Below are 23900 nucleotides of genomic sequence, written 5' to 3' on the forward strand. Positions count from 1 at the left end.
CAAGTATCTCTATGTCCCACAAAGCCAGACCTGTCACCCTGTTCCACCTTGGCAATACAACCTTCCTTGCTCCAACCACAAGCAGAAATAATAGGTGGCAGTGTCTTCTATAACACATTGCAAGCCATTCCTGCTTACCTATCACTGAGATGTGGCATTGCAGGAAGCTATGGGAAATTACTTTTATTTTTGAGAGAACACGATTTTCTCCTAGGAAATATAAAGGACTCATTTTCTTCATGTGTATTTCTTTAATTGTCTTTTTAGTTTCTCAGTCATTATCTTTTTTCCTCTCAACAAGAGGCTCTGCTTATCTCCCTTTATCCTTCTTCGTGGTCCTGGGAGCTCAGGGGTAGTGACTGATTCTTCTTTTTGATAGGCAAGAGTGAACACACAACTGCCAAGTGTGGAGATGAGAATGTGTGGTGGTAGAGTCAGGCTGCATTCAATAATTGGCAGTGGCTACTGAATTTGGAGAGCTGTCATGGCAAGTATGCAGTGGTACACAATGCCCTGTGCACTGAGGACTAAGCACCATCGTTTCCCATGATTGCAGAAGATGAAATGAAGGAGATGCCTGCAGCTCAGGAGCCCCCGTGATACTTCATGTGTACATTGTAAAAGCAGTGAGGTAAAGATAGGCTGCTCTGATCCATTTTGACACACACTCAGACTAAAAGGAGTGTAAAGAGGTTGTGTGTAGGCCTTTGTAAGCAAGTAGTGTGAAATTCCTCACTTTCAGGTGAGATTTGCTGTAAGCTCTTGAGGACTCTTGAATTTCAAAGTCACGGCATACTGGAGAGAAATACTCATGTGCAGGAAGGAAGTCTTGTAAAGTGTCCCTGTTCCCCTTGCTAACTGCCCTATACCATCTAACACTACACTCTAGAGCAGGGGAGAGAAGAATACTATGACAGACTGCAAAGGAAAAGTTGGTTTTTCTCAAGTGACATCCAGATCCTAGCCTTTCCATATTACTGTAATTCAGCAATGGAATTTGCCTCTACAAATATCTCCCTGTAGTGAATATCAAGGACATAAGGACTTTAACATAAACGTATTATTTTTTTCCCCACTTAACAAAAATCTTGTCTGTTTTTCTTAATCTTACTTTCCTGATCATTGCTAACCAGTAGAGTACAGGTTTTGCATATCAATATAAAGACCGCTGGGAATATTCTACCCTGATCTACATTTTGTATAACGGTATTAAATGGAGTAGCACAGGGATGTCATTCAGGATGGAATTTGGCTAATTTCAACTTCCTAATGACATTTTCCCTCTAATGCCAACAATAGATTTTAACTTGCAATATATCAGGGTTTCCAGTATATCAGCATTTTCAATGTACTGTAGTTATGTGAACCACTTAATTGAGCAAGGTGAAGAGTGAGAAAATAAACTCCATGAATATTCATTCCCAGTATAATTTAGAGGCTGCTACTCCCTGTTGCTGACACTCCAGCAGCGACTGTGCTTTCAGAATTTTATTAGTGCAAGGGCTTACATGAGCATATATTAGATTGAAGTTTGACATATTTTGCAGGCTGAGCTTTCACTTGGCTTCTTTTATATATTTTTTACTGGGAATCTTCTCCTGGTAGACATATTTTTTGACGCATGCAGACAAATGCTTTATGACATACCTGACTGTCTTTTGCAGGTCCATCTGAATTACTGGACATGACAGACAGTGAAACGTAAGTACAACCTACTCTGTCTTCCACGTTATGTGTGTTAAACTAGCAGCCTCTTGGTTTTCAAGTGCAAACTGTTAAAAAGGAAACAGGTTGTAAAATGGCACAACTCTTCAAAACCAAACAAACAAACAGAAGGCCCCCTAAAAACAACACACCAACCACCTCATATGTGGCTTTCTTGCCTAAAACAAACATTCATTGGATTCACAGAGGACTTTCTTCCTATTGCTTCCCATGCTTCCTTGATCTTTCTAGAGGTATAGAATCCCTGCCTTGTGTTTTGATGTTTCTGGTCTCCAACTACTAAGGGACCAACCTGAAGAGTAAAATTTCAAAAGTCAGGAAATTACTTTTCTTGCTCTACACCTTTTTTTTTTCAGTCCTTTCCTGATTCATCCAGGGTGCTCTGCCTTAGTTCTCCCAGGTGGCCAGGACTTGTGCAGTTGAAGGTTTCCATCAAGGGCTTAAAACATCAATCACCTCCATTTTTATTAAAAAAACAAAAAAACCAACCAACCAACCAAACAAACAAAAAAACAAAAACAAAAAAAAAAAAAAAACCCAACCCAACCCCAAAAAATTACTTTCCAATTCCCAATTTTTTTTACACCTTGTATAATCAAAGTTTCACCAAAGTATGTAAGGGAAACATGAATAATCCTGGAAAATATGTGTAATACATACGAAATAAAACCAGTCTTTTTCATAGCGATCAAGCCTACCATTTCTCATCCCACAGTGCCCTCCCCTGCTAACAGAGAACACCTTTTGCACAAGGTGCATGAGTGAAGTCCAGAGGTGACAGGGACTGGATGGACTGCCTAGTTCTTTTCATCCAGGGGTGTAGCACAACCACATCAAGTGTCAGTGAGCACAGCTATGAGGGCTTCCCCTTACAGAGGTTCCTCTACCTCTAACCCTTGGAAAGGGAAGGTCCAAGCTGTAACTGGCAGTATGAATTTTTCTTTTGATCCTCAGCGGGAAATAGAATGCTATCATATTCTGACACTAGCTCTGATGCAGCAAGGGCATATTGATTACAAGGTTGCCTCTTGATATTTCAACATCCCCTGTCATGGATGGGGGCTGAGATTTCCTTACGCACTCTGTGTAGGTAGTTGCAAGATTTGTCCTACAACATGTATTTCTTATAATTTGTTATTTCATAGCATAGGTTATGTAATGGCCCTACTTGTTGGATACTGGCATTAAGGACTCCTTTTCAGCCCACTCAAAGCATACTTTCCTCTCTTCCTGGCCAAATCTAGACAGACTTCTTTACTCTCAGTAAAGAGTAAGTCAGTTTCAGTCAGTTTTAGAATCCTGTCAGACTTAGCTCTAGTCTGAGTGAGAAGGTTTGCAATAAATGTGCTCCCACCACACTGTCTTCTCTTCTGAAAAGCATGTATTTAATCTTCCCCAGTACCTCAGCAGTCCAGTGGTGGAAAACACATGAGAGCACTTGCTCTCATACATCCAAGAGAGCAGGGTATCAGAACTGGGGCTGTAAGTGCACCAGTCATAGCTTTGATGAGTAGGATTTTTCTAGGATGGCTCCAAGAATGAGGTTGAGGAAAGAAATTGCAGGAAGAAACAAACCTTGTTGCTGTTTCACCTGCTGTGAAATAAGAAGGTGGCTAGCTTGCCTTTGCAGCAGTTAACAGAGCTGGTGGTTGGATGAGAATGTGACATTCAGTCCTCTGAATACATAAAATCTGTCAATGTTTCTTTCCCATCCCTCAGAAATTCTTCGTCTACTATTTGTGCATTGCAGGCTTTCCTACTGAGTCAAAGGATGTAGATGCTAAGGGAGAGAGTGCACATGCCTACCTCTGCCAGCAAGAGGGAACCTCGCAGAAATGCAGCATCCTTCTGTGTCTATCCTCTGCTCCTCATGCTTCATAAATGTACATTGGTGTGCAGTGTCTCACGGCTGGTTTCTGTACTTTGGTCTAGGGGTGAGACAGCACTACATAAGGCTGCCTGCCAGCGCCACCGCGCCGTCTGCCAGCTCCTGGTGGATGCGGGAGCCTCTCTGAGGAAGACAGACTCCAAGGTAACACAGCTCCATCAGCCCCTCACAAACCCCTGCGCCGAGCGAGAGCCGGCAGCATCTGTCCCTGCTCTTTGCATAACTGAGGCTTCCTTGTGTGTGCCAAAGGCAGCTCCTTTGAAGCAAGCTATTTTTATAGAGAAAACTGTATTGATTTAAACAAACACAAGAGTTCAGTCCCCAACATGGTTCACTGTCACCATAGTAAGAGCCTGGCCTCAAACTATTTGGTGCATTGGGTGTGAATGAGACATCTCCATGGCACAGCACTATCCTCCTCCTGTGTGGTCAAAAGAGAGGTCTGTGGGGAAAGACCACCTGCAGGAGCCTTGATTTCTGATTGCACAGCATCTGTGAGGCTTGGTTATTGTGGCTGGCTTGCTTTGTGAGGATGGCTAACTATTTTCTTTTGCCTTAGCTTGCCCCTATGCTCACTGTTGTGACACTAACTACAGCACTCTCTTGGTGTAAGCTTGACTGAGAAAGAAATCTGGGAAAAATTAAATCCAAAGAATATTCTGTCATTCCAACAATCTGATTGCTTAGGAACATGGTCCAGAAGCTGCCTCTCTGGAGTTTCTGAGCACAAGCACCCTGTGGTCAGCAGCTGAGAGTGAGTTGGTTCTCTGGACTCCAGAGTCAGAAGCACCTTTTCTGCAGCTGGGCAATCAAAACTAATTTTTGCCTTCTTGGGCTCTGTGAGGTAGCCTATAATGGGAAGAGAGGTCATCTATGATTCTATCATTTTTGCTCAGATGGCAGAATTTTATGTTGCAAAAAGCTTTCTGAAACAGATGAAATCCAGACAAGTGGTTTCTGACTTGTTAATCATCTTCCGCCTAGAAATCATCTGTTGTTCTAAATGTGTTAGCACAAGACTTTCTCTTCATGTTTCTTATTACAGGGTAAGACCCCTCGGGACAGGGCTCAGCAAGCTGGTGATCCAGATCTGGCCTCCTACCTGGAGAGTCGACAAAACTATCAAATGGTTTCCCATGAGGACCTAGAGACAGCAGTCTGATGTCTGAAAATGTCTGAGAGGATCCCTGGAAATCCCGAGACCACACCTGAGGCACTCGGGCATTGTGTGAGGAAGAAACTGCTGGAACCCACATGTCTCTCACTCTCGAGGAAAATACCTGAAGACATGCCACCAGTTTCTAAGGGCTACTGAGTCTTGCCACGGAACGGTTATGTTCCATTAGTTAGCCCATGATGGATGAGGTGGGACACTCAAAGGTCTGTGGAATCCATAGGCCACGAAAATTTACCTTTATTGCTTCCAGCAAGTAGCATGAACTTCTCCCATGTTCATCTGTATAATTTATTTAAAAAAAAAAAAAAAAGGAAAGAGTAAAGAGGGTGTGGGGGAACAAAATCCAAACTAACTGGTACATTAAGCCACCCAACCAGGCTGTCCTCCATCCTTACAGTTTCTGCATTGCTTCTATTCTCCTGTTCCCCTCACTTCTCATCAGTTAAATATTACCTGTTATCTCTGTGTTGTCTTCACAAATGGTTAGGCAGTAGCAAAATGTTTGAGGAGCTCTGGATGCCCTTAAGAAATATCCAGTGTTTTTACCAGCTACATTCCCTCCCCGCCATCCTCTTGGAAGCTGTGTTGTCAGTACTCAGCCCCCATGGCGTTTCCTTGCTTTTGGAGAGGATGCTATTTATTGCCCTGTTTCCCAGGGTTTGCGGCATGGTCAGATTTACAGCAGTGACAAAACCTAACCTCATTGTTGCTGGGCATGCAGTTATGGTATCCTCACGAGACAGGCATTTACATGGAAAGGAGCTCTATGGGATACACCATGCTGAATGGCAGAGCAGGAAGGCACCAGGAGGGTTTCTCATATCACTTTTATACCTGTAATGGCTGACCCAGTTCTTCTCAGGTTTCAGGCCTGCCTGAAGTTGATAGCTTCTTTAGTTCTTTACTTCTGAAAAGATGGGTTTTACCATGGGGAGAGATTTGTGCAAGACTGAGGGAATTCTGATGGACTTAATGACAGACCTAGTTCCCTTTGCAGCACAGCCAGAGGGAGGAAGGAGACCTGGAACATCAGTAGCCACCCTGGGCTCATTGCTGCCAACAAACAAATGGGCACTGGCCTGGTCACATTGGGAATGGGAAAACCTTCTTTGGCTGAACCTGTAAACTATCTGATTTTTCAAGGGCACCAAGTTTTGGGGAGTCTGTGGAAGTCTGTTCCTGGAGAAAGACAAGCAGCAGCTCATTGCCTTGTTGCCCACAATAGGTTTGAAATGTAAAGCTTAGCTGCTGTAAAGGCCAGCTGTGTCTTCTGTACTCATCTGTTCTCTGTCTTATAACCATAAAGGAAGAGAAAGCAAACAAATACACAGGCATAAATAAAATGTTTCATCTTTGGATTTCTAATTGCTACAGATATCTCAGTTGACAAAATAGCAGAGCTTCCACTTCTACTTTGTCAGACCAGTGCCCATGAAGATGCTCGTGGCTGACTTTTGGCATAACTCTTGCAATACATTTTTGAATTTTGCTTTGTTGTTTGATTTGAAAGATCCACCAGTGTTTGTTTTCACATCCCTTGCTAGGGGTAGCTCTCTAATAGATGGTGATCATCGGGGTTGCATACATTTGGAAACCATGAAAATAACTCAGGTCATTATTCAGATAAGTTTTTCTTCTTTGGTAGAAGTGGAGAAAATCAAATGAATGCATTTTTTTTTAAGCACGAGTGATTGTTGTAGTAGGAAAGGGGGAGCTGAACAATGTATTTTAATTTTTTTCCTCTTTTGAAAAATTCATTTGATACAGGCAAAATATTTCTTTAGTATTTCTTCCTCTGGAAGGAAACTATATATATTTGTAATCTATAGATCAATGGCGACATGAAATGTATTTTGTCTTATTTTCTGTCTTTACCTTTCTCATTTAAAAAATAAAATATGAAAGCCAAATTACTTCCCTTGATAATTATCCAGGGGCTTGTGGAGAAAATAAGTATGTGTATATATTAGAACAGAATTTGGCAACTGTTAAAATAAAAACTCAGAATATAGTTTTGGTGCGTGTGATATTTCCACAAGGAAAGATCCTCACATTGTGGTTTCATGGTAGGCCTTGCATCATTTCCCAGCTGTGAGAAAAGACATTACTGTAATATTTCTATACATTTGATGAAAACAATAATTATGTTATTATCACTTTAATCTTTTGGTTTTCTTTACTGATCTGAGAAATGGAGGAAGTTTCAATAGCACAGGAGCTTGGTCTGTCCTGTGCTGAGGCCAAGCTGAGTATGGTCATTCAGCCTGTGAGATCTCCCTGATCCTTTAGTCCCATGAAGCAGCTTGCTTTCATCACAGGTAGCCTCCAGCGGCCAGATGTGGATTATGATAAGGGAGCTGCTTCTGGTCCCTCTGCCCCCAGTTGTCCTTCCCTTGTCAGCTCATCCCTGGTACCCAGGAGGTGCTTGCAGCTGTGGCTGGCTCTGGAGAAACTTGTCAGGATGGGCAGATTTCCTGAGCAATTTTGTGCCATTTGGACTGCTCAGAGGAACTCAGACCACTTGAGAGAGCATGGCTTGCTTTTTTCACTGAAAGCTGGAGTACGATGTACGATCACAGTGAGCCTGTTGAGCTCTGGAAAGCTGTCTGGCTGTGTGCTCAGCAGGAGACAGCTACTGTATGATAAAAATAGCCCCCAGCACTGAAGGTAGGGCAGGAATGGGCTGGATGCGAAAGCTGGAGTGCGATGTACGATCAGAGTGAGCCTGTTGAGCCTCTGGAAAGCTGTCTGGCTGTGTGCTCAGCAGTAGACAGCTACTGTATGATAAAAATAGCCCCCAGCACTGAAGGTAGGGCAGGAATGGGCTGGATGTGGTGCCTTTGACGTTCAAGGTGTTCTGAAGCACTGCACACATGATGCACTGGATACCGGTGATGTTTGGTATCTGCAGGAAACGGAGCGCATCTGATGTTTTCCACAATGACTCGTGTGGCAAGCAATATCAGAAGTTGGTTCACTGAGGGCAGTTTGGGGCCACGACTATTCCTTGCCCTTTTCAAGTGTGGTGGGATTACCAGAAGCAGCAGGCTCTGCAGCAGTTAAAGGTAGCACATATTTATTGAATCTCTGGAGCACTTGGGGTCTAGGTTAGTACAGTACAACTGTGCCTGCACTGGGCAGGGCCCAAATTCCAGTGTGCAGCTGAGAGTCCACTTGAATTACATGTAAAGCATTTTGATTTACTAAAGCATCTCTTCAGTGGTTGTGTCTGTTAATGTGTGTATATTACTATACAGATGTATATTTATAAATATCAGTATGCATGTATATAGATGCACACATACACATGCAAACACACTTGAAATTGTGTCATTTGAATGACAAAGCCCCTAGGGATGCTCAGCTACTGAGATTGCTGGACTGACAAAATGTCATTTGCCATTTTAATTTGTTATTAAAGGGAACCTTTCTCAGTAGAACTGAGGAGCTTCCAAATTGTTCCACTGTACTGGTTTTACTATCTCGTTTTGGAGTTAAACAGGGAAATAAAGTATTTATAATGTTGATAAAATAAATTTTGTAATTTAATAGCAACAATTACTCTTATTATTTCATGTTTCAATGCTAGATATCTTTTTTGTGTTATTCAAGGCATGATGATGTCATACATTTTTTACCTATTATAGCATAGAATGGTAGTGGACAGGGGCACCTTGTACTAGATCAGGCTGCTTAGAGCTCCATCTAAGCTGACCTTGAACACTTCCAGGGATGGGTCATCCACAACTTCTCTGGGCATCCCTCAATACTGTGAGATGTGAGGCTGAGTTTTTGTTTATGTAAAACGGGGGTCCAAGGCAAATTTTGCCTTTTCCAAAACTGGTGTCAGACTCCAGTGGATCTTTCATCATTTCATGTGATGTCTTTCTTGTCTGTGTTTTAGCACTTTAAGATGTCTGTAGGTGTTTTTACTGGGACCTGTCACTCTTACTTTTCCCCAGTAGCAGTGAAATTGTTCAGTCCCAACTCATGGTGCTGTAGCCTGGGTTCAGTCTACATGAGATGTCCCCTGCTACATGAGGACTGTCATACAGAAGGACCATAGTACAAAACGGAAAGAAAATAGTACAAGATTGATGTTTCGTTGCCACTGATCTTCCCAGGTGTATTTGCTGAGCTGGTACTGCTGTGTAAGAATAGATGGGGCACATAGTTTTTCTGGTGGTGTGGCTGTAGGAGGATTTTTCAGTAATATTTCATGGCTCTTTGGCTCACTTTTGTCTTTTTGCTGTGATGGTGAAAACATATGGCAGTGAAAGTTTCTAACACAAATTCATCTAGAAGGTGGCTGTTTCCCTTTCAGCCATCCCAGATGCCTTCTGTGAGACATGCTTATGTGTTGACCCTTCCAGGATGACAAAAGTATGTTGACATGATCTGTCTCTGGGGTATGAAATGGGAAAGATACATTGGCAGCCTCAAGTTTTCTGGGAGTTTAATAGTACTCAAGAAATGTATGGGCATGCTGGAAATTTGAATGCCTTGAAAAACTCTCAGGAAATTCTGTCCTTGTACTCCATATATTACAAGAAAAAAACAGTTCCTTGTGCTGATCCATTTGAGGTGTGCCATTTTCTTTCTCCCATTTTTTGCTTCTTTTGCACCAAACTAACATCTATAGAGAAGTATTTTATAAGACTTGTTTTAAAGCTTGCTAAAAGTAACATTTTGACCTCCATTTTAATTGTTCTTTGCCATTCATAAGATAATGTTTCCTCTTTTAATTTTCTTCAGTGAATCTGAGCCAAAATTACACTGAGTTATTAACTTCTAAATTAGTCTAAAGCAGCAAATGTGAGTATCTTTGGACATTTCAGCAGTTCTGGAAACATCTTATATTCCTGGGCCTTTCTGGATGCATGTGAAGCTATAGAAAACAGTATTAGAGTGGTTATTGTGGCACTCATCATCTCATTTCTCTTTCTTAACAACTATTTTTCTTAGCAATGGATTGCTACAGCCTTAAATTCCATGATCTGCCTGCCAAAATCTGTTGATTGCAGCAGCTACTCAGTGATGTTCTGCAAGCTACTCCAGGTGGCCATAGCAAGTGACCATGGCTGCTTTTAGTCCAGGTTCTGCCATGGCACTGGACTCCTCTGGAGTGCCTGCCTGAGATCCCCTGCAGGTACCAGAGCTCAGGGGTTTCCCCTCCCTGGTGTGTTTCCAGCACTGCTGCTCGTGGTAGTGCCCACAGAGAGTGGTGTTATTTCATCCCCTGCACATGTGCACTGGAGCAACACACCCTACCTTGGCCAAGGAATTTCCTGGTCCACGTATGGTGCCATTTGTGCAAAAGGGGAAAATTCTCTCCCTCGGGCCTTGATCACACCAGTAAATTAATAACATTTGACTTCAGTGATTAGGCAGGCTGAGAGCTGAATAACCTTACTGTATTCAGCCATCAGAGTGCATCTTGTCTCCTGCCTTATTTATAAGGTGCCAAATTCCAGTCTCAGCTGCAGTTTCTTGTTTGCCTGACTGATTTAAAAAAACAAAAACAAAAAAAACCAAACCAAGAGACAAAAAAACCAATCCATCCTATGCAGTACACATGTATCTGGTTACCCAGAGAGTGGGGAAGGCAGACAGATCATTTTAAAATCTTCTCATTCTGATGTAGCACATCATGACTTCTAAAGTCTGAGCAGGGGGAAGCCTTGCAACAAAAGCATTTGTTTCAATATTAACACATCTATATTTCAGGAAATAATTTGATGCTAAGCCCTGTTAAAAGAGTCAGCTTATGCTCTTAAATCTCCTATGTGTCAGAGATTTGCGGAATCTAAGGAGCCAGTAATCCTCTTGACAGGCACATAAAGATAGGTGAATGCCCAAAAAAGAAAAAAAAACCTGCTTTCTTCAAAAATCTGTTTCTTTTTTGCTACCCTCATCTACTAGAATCAGAACCCTCTTTTGGGAATGCTATTTCAGAGTTCAGCAATATTTTAACAGCCTCAGAATTCATTTGCAAAGTATATAGAAGCTGTAGCATTTTGTAGTGCAAGAAGAGCACTATTTCTTTGAGCAATATAATACTACATAAGTTATTGCCTCATCTCTTGCCAGCCTCCATTTGCTGGTAAAGTGCCACACCTGGCTCTTCAATTAGTCCCTGTCTGGGAGGCTGCTTGATGTGTAGCCCAGCACTCAGTGAAGTGTGCACTGTGGCAATCCAATGCCAAAGTGCTGCTGCAATTACCTAACTACTAACACATGAACCACGTGAAATTAATTTCTTAGTGTTTCACTTCATTTTAATGAGAAAAATGCCATTCTGATTCCAGCTACCTTAGTGACCTTCAGTTTCCACTCTTTTCCTCAACCTGTGGTCAAGAAGAGGTATAAGATAATCTCTGTTCCTACAGAATCCAAATTGTGTCTAGGAACTACAAATCACTTAGGTTTGTAGGTGTGGAGAAGCTCAAGAACCTCTTGAGTCTGATGCAGCAGACATGAGTGATTTCTACTTGGCTAATTAGGCTTTAATAAGCAGTCCCACTTTTCTAGGGCTGCTTTTCCTGTGTGACATTCACATAAGAAATGAAAGATGGCAAAATTAGAAAAGCAAAATTAAGCTGGCCCCTGGGAATGGGGAATTCTAAAGAATGGCTTCTACAGGCATTGCCCTTTTCTAGATAGGGAGTTGCAGTGCTACTTCTTGAATAACAGTGTAATGAGTAATTATGTATCATAATTAGATACAGCTAATTGTAGTAGTGAGGTGGGTGCTCACTGCGTCCAATATTTATGTCACCCAGATGCAGAGGTATTCCTGCATCTGTAGAGATGACCAGACAGTCTGGAGGGGGAACACCCTTCTGTTTGCAAAGCTTGAGGCTTTGTGAAGGTGAGACATGAGCCCCAAGGTGAGCGAGGACAGCCCTCCCTGCTCCTTAGCCATGCTGGAGGCTTTCCTTCCAAATGAATGGAGGCAATGCCACATCAAAATAAATGTTTGCTGTAGGTCACAAAGTGAATAGCTGTCATTCTTCTCATGTCCCCCGCTTCAGCCCTTTTCCAGGAACATTTTTTTTTCCCTTCATCAGAATGGGAAGTCTGTTGATGAATGGGAAGCCTGTTGTGTGCCTGTATTAACAGAAGCTGGGTGCAGTTGTGGTTGTTGTCTGTGGTCTTGCTGTTGTTGTAATACCTTATCTGCATGGCATAGGGGAGAAGTACATTCATGTCAAAGCTAAGGAAAAAAGATATTGCTGGCAGCTAATGACAGGAAGGAAATAGAATATAATATTATTTAAATTTATTTTTAAATATTCTTCAAAGCTCTTTGCTTTTCCTTCATTTCCCCTCCCTTTTAGAGTTTCTGTACTGAGCTCTTTAATCTTTCATCATCTCCTCTTTCCTTAGTTCATTCTACCTTCATTTTTGATTGGAAAAATCCTGCTCATGTACTTACCCTTGAGACACTTCTGCTTGACCAGTCACAGATAGTTGGATCTCCTCTGACCATGTACAGTCATGGGCAGGGAATGTTGAAATTCTCTGTATTAGGAACGAGCTGGACATGCAGTACTAAAGGCTCCTCTGAAGGCAGTTGTAATGCCCAAGTTGTAATCTCAGGATTAAAAAGATGGAAGTATGATAGACTTGGGTTTTTCATGCCTGAGGGTTCGATTTCAGCCTTTCCAGACTTAGTTTTAATATCAATAGGAAAATTCTTATGACTGTATTTTTTTTTGGTGTACTTTCATGTTTCTTCCCTTTGTGATTTTGCTGTTAAATAATCTTTGCCTGGGCAAATGTAATTGTACTGCTCTATGCTTAGGCTTTCAAGAAGAGGCAGCTGCTTCCAGCTAGCAAGTGAGTGTGCTGGTCTCTCATGCAAAATGGCTGGCTTTGCTTCTGTACAGTTTTCTGCTCAGCATGTAGCTCACAGAAATCACAGGGAGATGGCAGGGGCTTATCAGGATTTCTTGTTCAGTTTACATGTCACTGCAGAGTGATTCTCTTCCATCTGCTTCCTTTGATCACACAACAGCTCTGGGAGGAAAGAAAAGAAGTGGCTGAGCCTTCAAAGCACTAAGCAGCTCTTGGGAGCTTTGTCTCTCCCTAGCTTGCTGCTGCACCTTACAGAGCTGGGAAAGGGAAAGCAGGGGATGCTTTATGTGCAGAAAGATCAATCTCTCACCTCACTGGCAAAAGTAACAACTCTTTGAAGGTACCTATTCTGACACCCCACCAGTGCCACGTAGGGTGGAAAATACATATGGACATCAGCAAGCCTGTAGGAGCTGACTTCTTTCTTAAGGGCTCTTCCAAGCTCTTTTTGATTCTCTTCCTGGTGCCTCAGGATAGGAATTCCTTCCTGTGTCTTCCCAGAGCAATCATCCTAAGGATGCCCTTTGTAATGTTGCCATCCAGCTGCCCTCACACCATGTGTTACATGTGCTCTGTGTCCTGCAACTCCATTGGAAATTGAAATAATCAAGAGTTAAAATCTCTTTCAAAATGGACTTAGGATCATTTCACCCACCAGGGTGCAGTGCACTGTGGAGGGGAATATGGAATGGAATATGACTGCCAACATTTCTCTGTAGAAATCTCCTCAAGGTGAAATGTGCTTTCACAGTGGGAAATGAAGGTTATTTTTCTCCTGCCCATATTATTTTGTTGCAAACCCTGTGCCAGTCATTTTGGATGCAGACAGCTTTTTGGAAGCAGGAGGCTTTTGAAAGATTTTTGAAAGTCTAGCCAATGATGAAGCTGAGGACTTGTGTTCTGCAGCTCCCACACAAACCTTCTGGCAGTCCGTGGAGGTTTCAGTGTCCTCTCTGAGTCAGTGAGCAGAATATTTTGCTACAAGCTACAGGCCTGCCTTTGTGCCACTGCTATTGCTACTTTGCTTCTGCACAGCTTTTAGAACAGCTATAGTTTTGCAGTCTTGCACTGGGACAAACCACAGTGGTATGGGGGAAAACATGCTATTCCTATGGACACAAACACTCCTCAAGCTGCAGTTTTGTGCTAATGAAAATGCAACGTATGTAAAGATTGAGCTTGGTTTATGAGACTGTCACAACCAGCTCAGTGAGGATTTATTTCCAGCAAGACCTGACTTCTTGTTTTGCTGCGAACAAAGAAGACAATGCAAAAAATAACCACTTGGTTTAACGGTATGCTTCTGTCTTATGATAGTTAACAAGTTTAACTGTGTGCCACATGGTCGTGTCACAGAATCGGGAAAGTATTTGCTTTCAGAATTTATCAGAATTCTCTCTGGAGGTACTGGGGTCAAAGAGATAGGGCCAAAGGTAGCAAATCAAGGGTTTGAGATTGCAATCAAGGGTTGCATTCCTGCCACTTCCATTAAGTTCTTTTGGGTAAATCACTTAGCCTTACTGTGCCTCAGTTTTCTTGGCTGTAAAATGGGGATAATATCATCTCCCCACACACAGACAGGTAAGGTGTTTTGTGTTACAAGCCTAAAATATGCTGTATATTAACTATTTTTGAATTGTATGGGGTTTGGGTTTTTTGTTTGGTGGTTTGGGGGTTTTTTGTTTGCTTTTTTTTGTGGTTTTGGTTTTTTAAATTTTTTTTTTTTTAACTGTGCCTTGTAATGTTACTCTATAGCATCCTGCTTCTTCTGGGGCTATTTTTTCCTCCAGACAGTGAGAATAGCCTTGTCCCATGCTTTTTAGTTTAACTGGTTTAAGTTGAGATAGCAAAGAAGGATGGAGAATGATAATTTTCAAATTAGCTATTTTGCACTTTTCATGCTTGATTTCCATGTTTGAGCTATCTTGTATTAAAAGTTGTAACTCAGGTAATATTTCAACTCAATGAAAGCATTCAGGTGGTTTATCTCTCTTCAGAGAAGAGTATTTTGCTGAATTTTAGAGCAGCTTTTTTTCCATCATATTGAGTTCATTGAGCACAGAATGTTTCCTTTGGGAGTGTCTATCTCAGAAATAACTCTTTCTGTCACCTCTGTTATTATGCTGGTATGACAGAATATTGTCGAAGAGTCCAGAAATCATCACTTTGGTTTGTTGATGCAAAAGGTGTCTGGGGAATGGAAAGAAACATCTGAGGGAACAGATTCTCTGGCCTTCATGTTAACATCTCCTCTGGCCACCTGGCAGATGGGAGATGAAAATTGGTAAAGTACAAGGACAAGGGTTAGCAAAGATTAGGGAACTGGAAGTGCCTCATGCAAAAAGGAAGAAGGCTAGGAAGGAGTCACTGGTGAAGTACAAGGACAACGGTTAGCAAAGATTTAGGGAACTGGAAGTGCCTCATGCAAAAAGGAAGAAGGCTAGGAAGGAGTCATCAAGGCCAGGAAGAAGTGGGATGGTGATGAACAGACTCTTGATGGAAAGGCTGAGTTTCGTCAGGCTATGTATATATACACATGTACAGTGGTGCTTCCTGGAGAGGGTGGAGAAAGAACAATGGGCAGATTTTGATCTCGTCTGCTCCAGCTTCACTCCTGGTGAACCAAGATGTGACTGAGGTCAGAACCTGGACCATTCCATAATGTGTTTGGCCCCCTGAACCGAGCAGTAAATTCAAATAACAAATGACCATTTTTAACCTACATTTCGTGGGCATCCAGAGTTCCAGTATTTGTATATATCCTATTATCTGAACCCACATCTGTTCCAGGAGTTGTAATTACATCTCAAAGGGCTCTTTTATGCTACCTGACCCTGAGCATAATGCACTGGAACATCTTGAGTCTGCCAGCTGGCAAAAGGAGCCCAAGGCACGCAGCAGTACCCATGAATAGAGGATATATGTTTAACAGAGAATCAAGGCACAGGTAATCATCAGTGAGGGGGTATACATGAAGGAGGAGGGGCTTTTTGTAACAAAGAAAGTATTTTCTTCCACAGTTTTCTTTCATTTCCTATTTATACAAAGTATCTTGATCACTGTGTTGCTAACTAAGGAGATTTTAAACTAGGGGAAGGAAGAAATATGTATACAGCAAAAGAGCCGATTACTGTTCTTTTTGGACACTTTTCTGTATTGTGACTTGTGTGGAAATGTACAGAATAAAAAGTGAAGAAGCGCATGCCTTGGCTTGGCTGAGTTTCTTTGTGTTATTTGCCAGCAGAGCTGGGTTGCTGCTTCTGGCAGAGTGGAAAGACTGGTGTGACTTGGAAGTTGTGAAGAGTTAGGGGCAGTGGAGGAAAGGGACTCGGGTCAAAATTCTACATATGTGTGTATGCTGGTGTAGAGAAGGGAGTGTTAAGCCTCTGGATAAATCAACTTCAATCTCATGGTAAAGAAAAAGGTTAATGATACTTTTTAATATTTCCAGGAACATCTTCTCAGTCCCTTAGTAAACTCAGACTGCCAGCACAGCACTCAGTGTGTGCAGCAGAGATCCAGCAGAGATTAGCAGGACTCTGTAGGTGTGTATGTCACCTCGGGAGGTTAGCTATGCATCTCAGGATTTTCTCCAGTGCATTCTCTGGTTCACCTCCATGTTATCTCAGGACTAACCCATACACATATAATGAAACTTTTCTTGTTTCTGATCAGCTGTGTCTGATTGAAGAATTTTTGAGAATATCACGGTCATTGCTTCCTTTCTTGTCTTCAGCAGCTCCCTCCCTGCCTCACTCAGGAGTTTCTATGCCATTTCTGACACAAAAGTTTTATAACCTCTCTTCTGTGCAAGTCAATATTTCCTAACAGCTCCCCTGCCTCCGCTGTCCCACCCTGAAATTGTATTTCTGAATAATTCTGTGATGTTTCCTTTGTCCTGTCTCTCTGGGACAGTGCCTGACCCCAAAACACCTCCCTCACACATGGTTCTGTCTCCCTCCTCCACTCCAAGCCCTTTGATGCTCACTGCTGTTGCCAGCAGCCAGCTGTGTGCTTGTCTTTTAAAGGATGTCTTAAGCTCCGTTTTCCTGCTGTCTCAGACAGCTTAGGAATATTATTATTATCAATAAGAGTAGTGCTAAAAGCACTGACTGCTCTGCCTGTGCAGGACTGGCTGGGGCTGGACGAAGATGTAGCCTAGTCATGAGTTCCCTGCACAGCAAGGAACAACTACCAAGTGCTGCTTTGACGTCCAGGAGCCCTGTGGTACAAAGCCCTGCCTCCTCTGGGGCCCTTCACAGCCACCAGCTGCACCAAATGGCTGCCAGCTGCTCTCTGGAAATGTCTGTGGAGAAGAAGTGCTTTTTGACGTGCTGGGGGCTGCCCCCACAGCAGCCTCTGGAGGTACTCCACCACCTGCAGGTAGAGCTGCTCCGTGGTGCATCTGAAAAAATGAGAAAACAGCTTCGCATCCTACTAGGTTTGCACCCCAAATCCTTGAATGTGTGTGGCCTTACACATGTTGTGAAGAGAGTCCAACTGCTCTTTTCTCATCCATTGTAATTTGCCCTGTTATTTCAGCTCTGTTAACTGCTTCTAACACAGGGCTGTTTCTTGCTAACATTCCCTACAAAATTCTTTAACAGAGCCGGTGAAATTCATACCCATATATGCACACACACACACACATATATATATATTAAAATATCTATCTCATAGGCAAATATTCTCAAGTGAGGAATTCCCTTTTTCATGCAACCTTTCTTTACATATGAAATGTAATAATGTTTCTTTAAAAAGCTAAGGCTTTCATAGTGGGAATGTAACTACAATGAAAACAATAAAATCCCATTCTTGGGAGGGAAAAACCCAATCCTGACAGCAATCATTTGCTTTGAAACCTTTTCCCCCCAAAAGCCCTGCAGCTTCACCGCAGCCAAGTGATTTCAGCATTTCCCTGCAGTTAAATGTGCTTCTCCCTAACAAGGGACCTTTTAAGCTAGGTAGTGATGCTTGTAAGACATGTTGCCAAGGTTGTTAAGTCTAAAAATAGGTAAATATTGGAAGCAGTCCCATAATTTCAAGGTGTTCGATCTCATGTTTTCACATTCAAGGCTTGATATTGCTACCTGAGTATTGTATTTGAAGCTGTATTAGTTCACAGCAGCACAAGAAAACCTCCAGAGGTGCACCCTCTCTGTTTCTGCCCACCTATCCACAGTCTTAACTGGCACCAGGGATGTGTGAGTGTGTGTTTGTCAGGAGCTGTTGCTGTGTGAGTGTAGAGTTAAAAGTATTGGTGGGTCAAGTGCATGGATTCTGCTGCTCTCATTCAGTGAGGCAGGCAGTTCTGTGGTATTAAAGGTGAGCTGTGATTTCCAAGACCAGGAAAAAGAAAGGGTTTGTTTCCTGTGGATAAGAAACAGGAGTTGGCTGCTGGGTGTTAATTCAGATAGACAATCTGTAGATGACAGGAAGCCAGGAGAATGGAGCACTGCCTGGTTAACACCTATAAACAGTTTGCTATCAGGGAACTAACAAAAATCAGTAGGACTGGCTGTCAGAAGAACTTCTGACTGCAGTCTCCATTGTTCTCCATTTGCCTCCAAAGCATGTAACACCTAGGCAGTAAGCCACAGAGGTTTCAGCTTTTGGATGAAACCTTCTGCTAAAATTAGAGGGAGGAGGAGGCTTCTCACCAAAGGATGGGTGTAGGCCAGCTCAGGAGGAAGTTCTATTACTCTCCACAAAACATGGAGGGCACAGAGTAGTTGGAATCTGTTTTGTTGTTTTTGGTTGGTTGGCATTTTTAAGGGTGACAAGGGAATGAAGAAGTGACTTAAAAAGGAAGGAATAAGATTAAAAATGTAGTTCTGAATATTTTGGATCCTGTAGCTCATCAAATCTGAGTGACCTTGAGTCAAAAATGGTGTTAGGTGATACAGACTAGTGTTTGGTGTCTAGGTTTTGGGTGTTTTCTTCTTGATATAATCAGCCAACAGGCTGAGGACTGTGTTTGCTTTAAACAGGGTATGATTACCTTCTCTTTTTGTTGGTGCATGTATGTACCTCATAAATTTCTCCACTGACAGAGCTGATGATGTTCTAACAAGCTCTGGTCTTTCTCAGTCCATTTATGAATACATACTTAGCTCCAGGAGTATCTGTGTTTTGCTAATGGGTCTCACTATCATCCCTGAGGTACATCCTAATGGGATGCAAGGCTCCACATAAATATAAGGGGTTATTATTCTGGCTGCTCACTCTTTTTCCTTGTTCCTCCCTTCTGCCTTTTATGAAATGTACAATGAAAGGGCAGATATGAACAGTGGTGTCCATTTGAACGAGATGGTTGTACAGTAAGGGGTCACTGGATAACCAGAAGTTTCTCCATGCAACACTGCTATTAAAAGTTCTTGTTAGTCTTTCCAGTCACTTAAAGGTTTTTTTTTTGTAGCTTGACATTTTCACTAATACAAAACCAAGTGAGCAGTATGTCTGGCTCCATAAGTCACCCTGAAATTCTTATACTGGATTTGCAGTCAAGCTGATTTTTACTTGCAGTGCCCATTCCTAAGAAGTGACCTCTTAATGGGAGAGCTAGGTGAGTATTGCAGTGCTCTGGAGATCATCTATGGCTTTTTTTCACCATTTAACAATGAAGGAGGTCCAGTCTGCAGCCAGAAATGAAGCATCTTTGTGCTGATGTGGGGGAAAGAGAATAAGGGCTAATTAGGATTATGAGGCACTGTTTGGTTTAGAATGCCAATACTTTCTGACCTTCTCATTTAAGATTTCTTTTTTTTTTAAAGTTTCTGTAATTTCCTGTATTTTAATTTTGAAAATGCAGCAATACAGGATCTGATTATCTTATTTTTTGTTATTATTAATAACAAACACTGAGATTAATCTCAGAAAGTATTGATTCACAGTTCCTTCTAAATGGCAGCCTTTTTTTCCAGTGTCTCAGCTCAGTTATCCAATAAAAAAGATACCTGTAAAAATGGCCATATATATGTGTATGTTGGAGGCTCTGGAGCCAAGATCTTAAGAGGAGCAGCTGTGGGAGCTGAGGTTGCTCAGCCTGGAGAAAAGGAGTCTCATGGGAGACCTTATTGTTCTCTACCATTACCTGGAAGCAGGTGATGGTACAAGAGGGAATGGCCTTGAGTTGTCCCTGGTGAGGTTTAGATTGGATATTAGGAAAAGTCGATTCATCAAAAGGGTTGACAAGCACTGGAACAGGCTGTCCTGGGAAGTGGTTGTGTTGGAGCCATGGGAAGTATTTAAAAACTGTGTAGATGTGGCATTTAGTGATGTGGTTTAATGGTGGACTTGCCAGTGTTTGGTTAATGGCTGGACTGATCTTAAAGGCTTTTTCCAACCTAAATGATTCTGTGGTTCTATGAAGGTCTTGGATCCAAGGAATTGGGAATGGTGGATAATTCAGGAACTTCAATGTTATTGGCCAAAGTTAGTTTGTCTGCTTTAGATTCTTTCTTACTACCTGTGTCTTGAGGAAACAAAACTTTCTGGTGTGAGAAATTGACATTCTGTTTCCAGACCGTGAAGTCCAGTTCTAGGTGTCTCAGATCTGAGCTTTGGTCCTACCCAGGCATATTGAACCTTCCTCTTGCTGCTGCCATTTTTTCCTAACCAATATGACATTTTTTGGAACCTCTTTGTTAAGTTTCCTCACTAGATTACAGAAACAATTTGTGTATATTATATAACCTACATATATACATATATAAATTAAATATAAATATAAATATATTTATATATAGAAGTTGTATAATACAAATATAGACTAATTTATGTTGGTGGGGACATCTGACCCAGTCTAACATTCAAACCAGAGTCAACTTTGAGGTTAGGGCAGGATTATCAGGGTTGGATCCTTGCATTTAGGACCCTTATTTAGGTCATACCAAGGCCTTCCTTGGATTTTTATAAAAGCAGAAGGAAAGAAAAAAGTATTTGCTCTAAGGAACAGGGACTATGAATTGACAAATGGAAAACCAAAATGTGTATGATTTTCAGAATCAGGTGCTGAACGCATCACAGACACCTAAAGAGAGGCTCCTTTACTCAAAGTCACTCAGGAAATCACTGGTGGGTGTAAAGAATAGACCTGCAAGTCCTCTGACTCCCACTGTGTTAACCTCACATCTGGCAAATTCTATTGCACTGTGTGTCTCCCATTGAATCTTCTCGTTTCTGCAGTCTCTTGTGCCAAAGGTATTTTCATGAACTTGTGCACTTTTATTTCAGTTGTTGTTAGGGCTTGTTGTGGGTTGTTGTTTTTTGGGGTTTTTTTTGTTCCTTGAAGCTAAAAGTTGCATCCCTATTGTGCAGAAAATAGGAAACAGATTTGTTCTTCTCAAATGTGTTGGATCTTTAAATGGAAACTGGGAGGAGAAAGAGGCGACAGCCTGCAGCCCTGTCACATTCTTTCCATTGATACACATGGACACCAGGAAAAAGTCTGATTCTGATCCCCCAAAACAATAGATATGGAAATGTTTTCTCTTTGTTTAGTTTTTCTTCTGTCCATCTTAATGTGAGCATAGCAGTAAAAAGCACTACAGGGCCTGGTCTAAGACTTGTGTTCTCTGTTAGTCAGTGGAAAAAGAGAGAGTTGCTTACTCCACAGGTTCAAATACCACTGCACTGGCCAACAACAACAACAGCAACATGGTTTTATCTCCGTGTGAGCTGAACCTGACAGTTAAAGAATGATCTGTTCAGGGTACAGCTGTGTTCATGCTTACCCAAACATGGCCATGGAGGAGCAGTGTGCTTGACTGGAGGAAGGAAGCACATAGAATTTCCAGGTAAGCAGGTAGGACATTCCTCATCTTCCTGCCACAAGGGTGTGAGGTGGAGGTTCCCATGGAGGTGTCATTACGTAGATACAGCTCAGCCAACTGACTCAGGTCTCAGTGACCACTGTCCTCCAGTCCTCTTCTTGTCATCATTTTCTTCAATAGCCATGAAGAAAGGGAATCTGATGAGATCTGGTGCAGCCGCAAGTCAAAGAGCAACCAGTGCCAGCATGGTTTGTCCTGGAATGGGAGAGGGCAAAAGGCACGTGCTGAAGCTCCAGCCAGGGGGGCAGAGGGGTCAGTTCCTGTCTCACACATGCACACACAGAGGCCAGCCAGCATCCAGAGGCTTGAACTTAGCATTTATTTTCCTTACTAATAAAAAAAATAAAAATACTTGCTTTAAATTATCTTAACCATTGGGATAAGAACCAGTATAGAGCATGCAGTAATATTGATGAAGCTTTCAGTTCTCAGATGAAATGTGCTACAGTTTTTAATAACAAATGAAGAAAACGAATTATTCTTATGGTAGAATTACTGTTCCAAGCCCTCTTTTTTTCATTTGCCTCGATCTTTCAAACTTACCTTTTGAAACAATTATACCCATTCTTGGCTGTTGCTCTGAAATATTAATTAAGGAAAAAAAACCAAGCAACACAAAAAAACAGACCAAAAAACCCCAAACCTTGACCAAAAGTGACTAATTTAATTCCCTTCATATGTTAATTACACAAAGGCTTTTAAGAGTTCATAGTGAAAAATGTGGCACAAGAATGAAGGTCAAAACCAGCAGTTCAGTCCTGCCTTGTGTCTCAACTATTGATGAGATGTATGAAACAAGACTTCTTCAAGCTGGAGGACATTTAGTTAATGACTTTAACAGCTATGAATGCCAAAATTTTAACAGTCAAGTTGGTCAAGTAATTCTGCACAAGTGTAACAGGAAATCACTTTCCATTTTCTTTAATTTATCTTCATTTTTTAGACAGCCTGGGCTTAAAAATGGTCTGAATTCTGAAGAGGTTCCAAATCCAACACTCTTCCTCCTCTCAACCATCCCACATAAAAAAGCACCTGAATGTTAAAACAATATTGTTGGCCTCTCTCAAATTCTGTTCAATAATCTTAGTGGGTGGGATTTGAATTTTGAATGGTTGTAATCAGAGGAAAGCTTGAATCAGTCATGGTTTTGCAACATCTTGGGTGATACCTTGATGTCCCAGGAATTGCAATCCTGAAGTTTTATAAACATATTATTATTGCAGCCTGAGAATGTGTAAATTCCAGTGAATTTACCATCTCTGTTTTGTTTTGGGTTTTTTTTTCCTTCCTTTAATAACAGTAAACCCAGCACAATTTGCCTTGAATCCCTAGAACAATTTTTGTAGCAAAGTACCAGGTAATATTTCAGACTCGGTCACACAGCTGGCTTATTGTGCTAGTGAGGAAAACCACAGGTGAGAATCTGCTCCACAGTGAGCAGAGCCCAGATGCAGTGTGCCTGCACTGGGATCTGGGCATTCCTTACAGGATAAATCTTCCTCCTAGCCAGGCTGAGGCAGCAGGGGAATACAGCTGTGGGGGTTCATCTAGGATTTAATGAAAAGGTTATCCCTGTTAATAAACCAGGATTCCATGGAGGATGGCATTTTCCTGTCCAGATCAAGTAGTGGATCGGTTTGCATGGATTTCACCCATCTTCACTTTCCAATTTCATGAGTAAACAAACCCACAAAAGACACACTTGCTAAACAAGTTGGTGGATTCCCAGCACTTCTTTCATCATCAGAACAACCAGGGGAAAAACACTATATGAAAAGCATTGAATTACATTTGTGACCTGGTCCTATGCCTATGCTTCAAAATTAGGTGTTTTTAATTTTTTTGACCAACACTGTAGGAATAATTTGAAACATAAAGGGAGTATCATTTTACAACATTCCAAAACAATATTTCATCTGGAAAATGAATGGTACCCATAGATGCTGGAGTAAAGACAGGCAATGCAACTAGAAAAGTGCTCCTCATTTCCTATCCCAGACAGCTGAAACAAAACAGATGTCACACACACACACAAAAAAAAAAAAAAAAAAAGAAAAAAAATCAAAATGTAAAACATGTCACCAAAGAAAGAATTCAGGAAACAGTGATATAGGGTCATACACTCATATGAACTCCTTGTTAAAGACTCATGTTTTCTACCTCCTGAAAAGATATGATGAAGGAAATGGAGATAGGCAAATTGTACCAGAAACATGGGAATTTTGTTAAATATTGGGAGCACTCCAATAAATACAATATTGCCTTTAGGCAGTTAACTGTGGTTCCTAAGACAAATCTGGTGGTGTTGCTGCTTTCAACTCCTTGCAATTTCTAGATGTGCATTATTTATGCTGTTCTAATCAGATCTTATATTAGCATCATTTAGACAAAGAGAAGGATGCAGGTTATTTAAAGA

General features: G+C 41.6%; 1 protein-coding gene across 3 annotated transcripts in view; it reads left to right on the forward strand.

The window, feature by feature from the left end:
* The window catches only part of DGKI (diacylglycerol kinase iota), a 100974-nt gene extending 95393 nt beyond the window's left edge, over positions 1-5581 (forward strand). For all 3 annotated transcript variants that reach the window (XM_041398594.1, XM_041398595.1, XM_041398596.1), the window contains 3 exons: positions 1665-1701; positions 3658-3757; positions 4659-5581. In XM_041398594.1, coding sequence (XP_041254528.1) covers positions 1665-1701; positions 3658-3757; positions 4659-4775 — 254 coding nt within the window. In that variant the 3' untranslated portion in view covers positions 4776-5581. The remainder of the gene's footprint in view (positions 1-1664; positions 1702-3657; positions 3758-4658) is intronic.
* The last annotated feature ends 18319 nt before the right edge of the window (positions 5582-23900 follow it).

The sequence above is a fragment of the Onychostruthus taczanowskii genome, unplaced genomic scaffold, assembly GCF_017590055.1.
Source record: "Onychostruthus taczanowskii isolate IOZ18803 unplaced genomic scaffold, ASM1759005v1 scaffold15, whole genome shotgun sequence".
NCBI classification, from domain to species: domain Eukaryota; kingdom Metazoa; phylum Chordata; class Aves; order Passeriformes; family Passeridae; genus Onychostruthus; species Onychostruthus taczanowskii.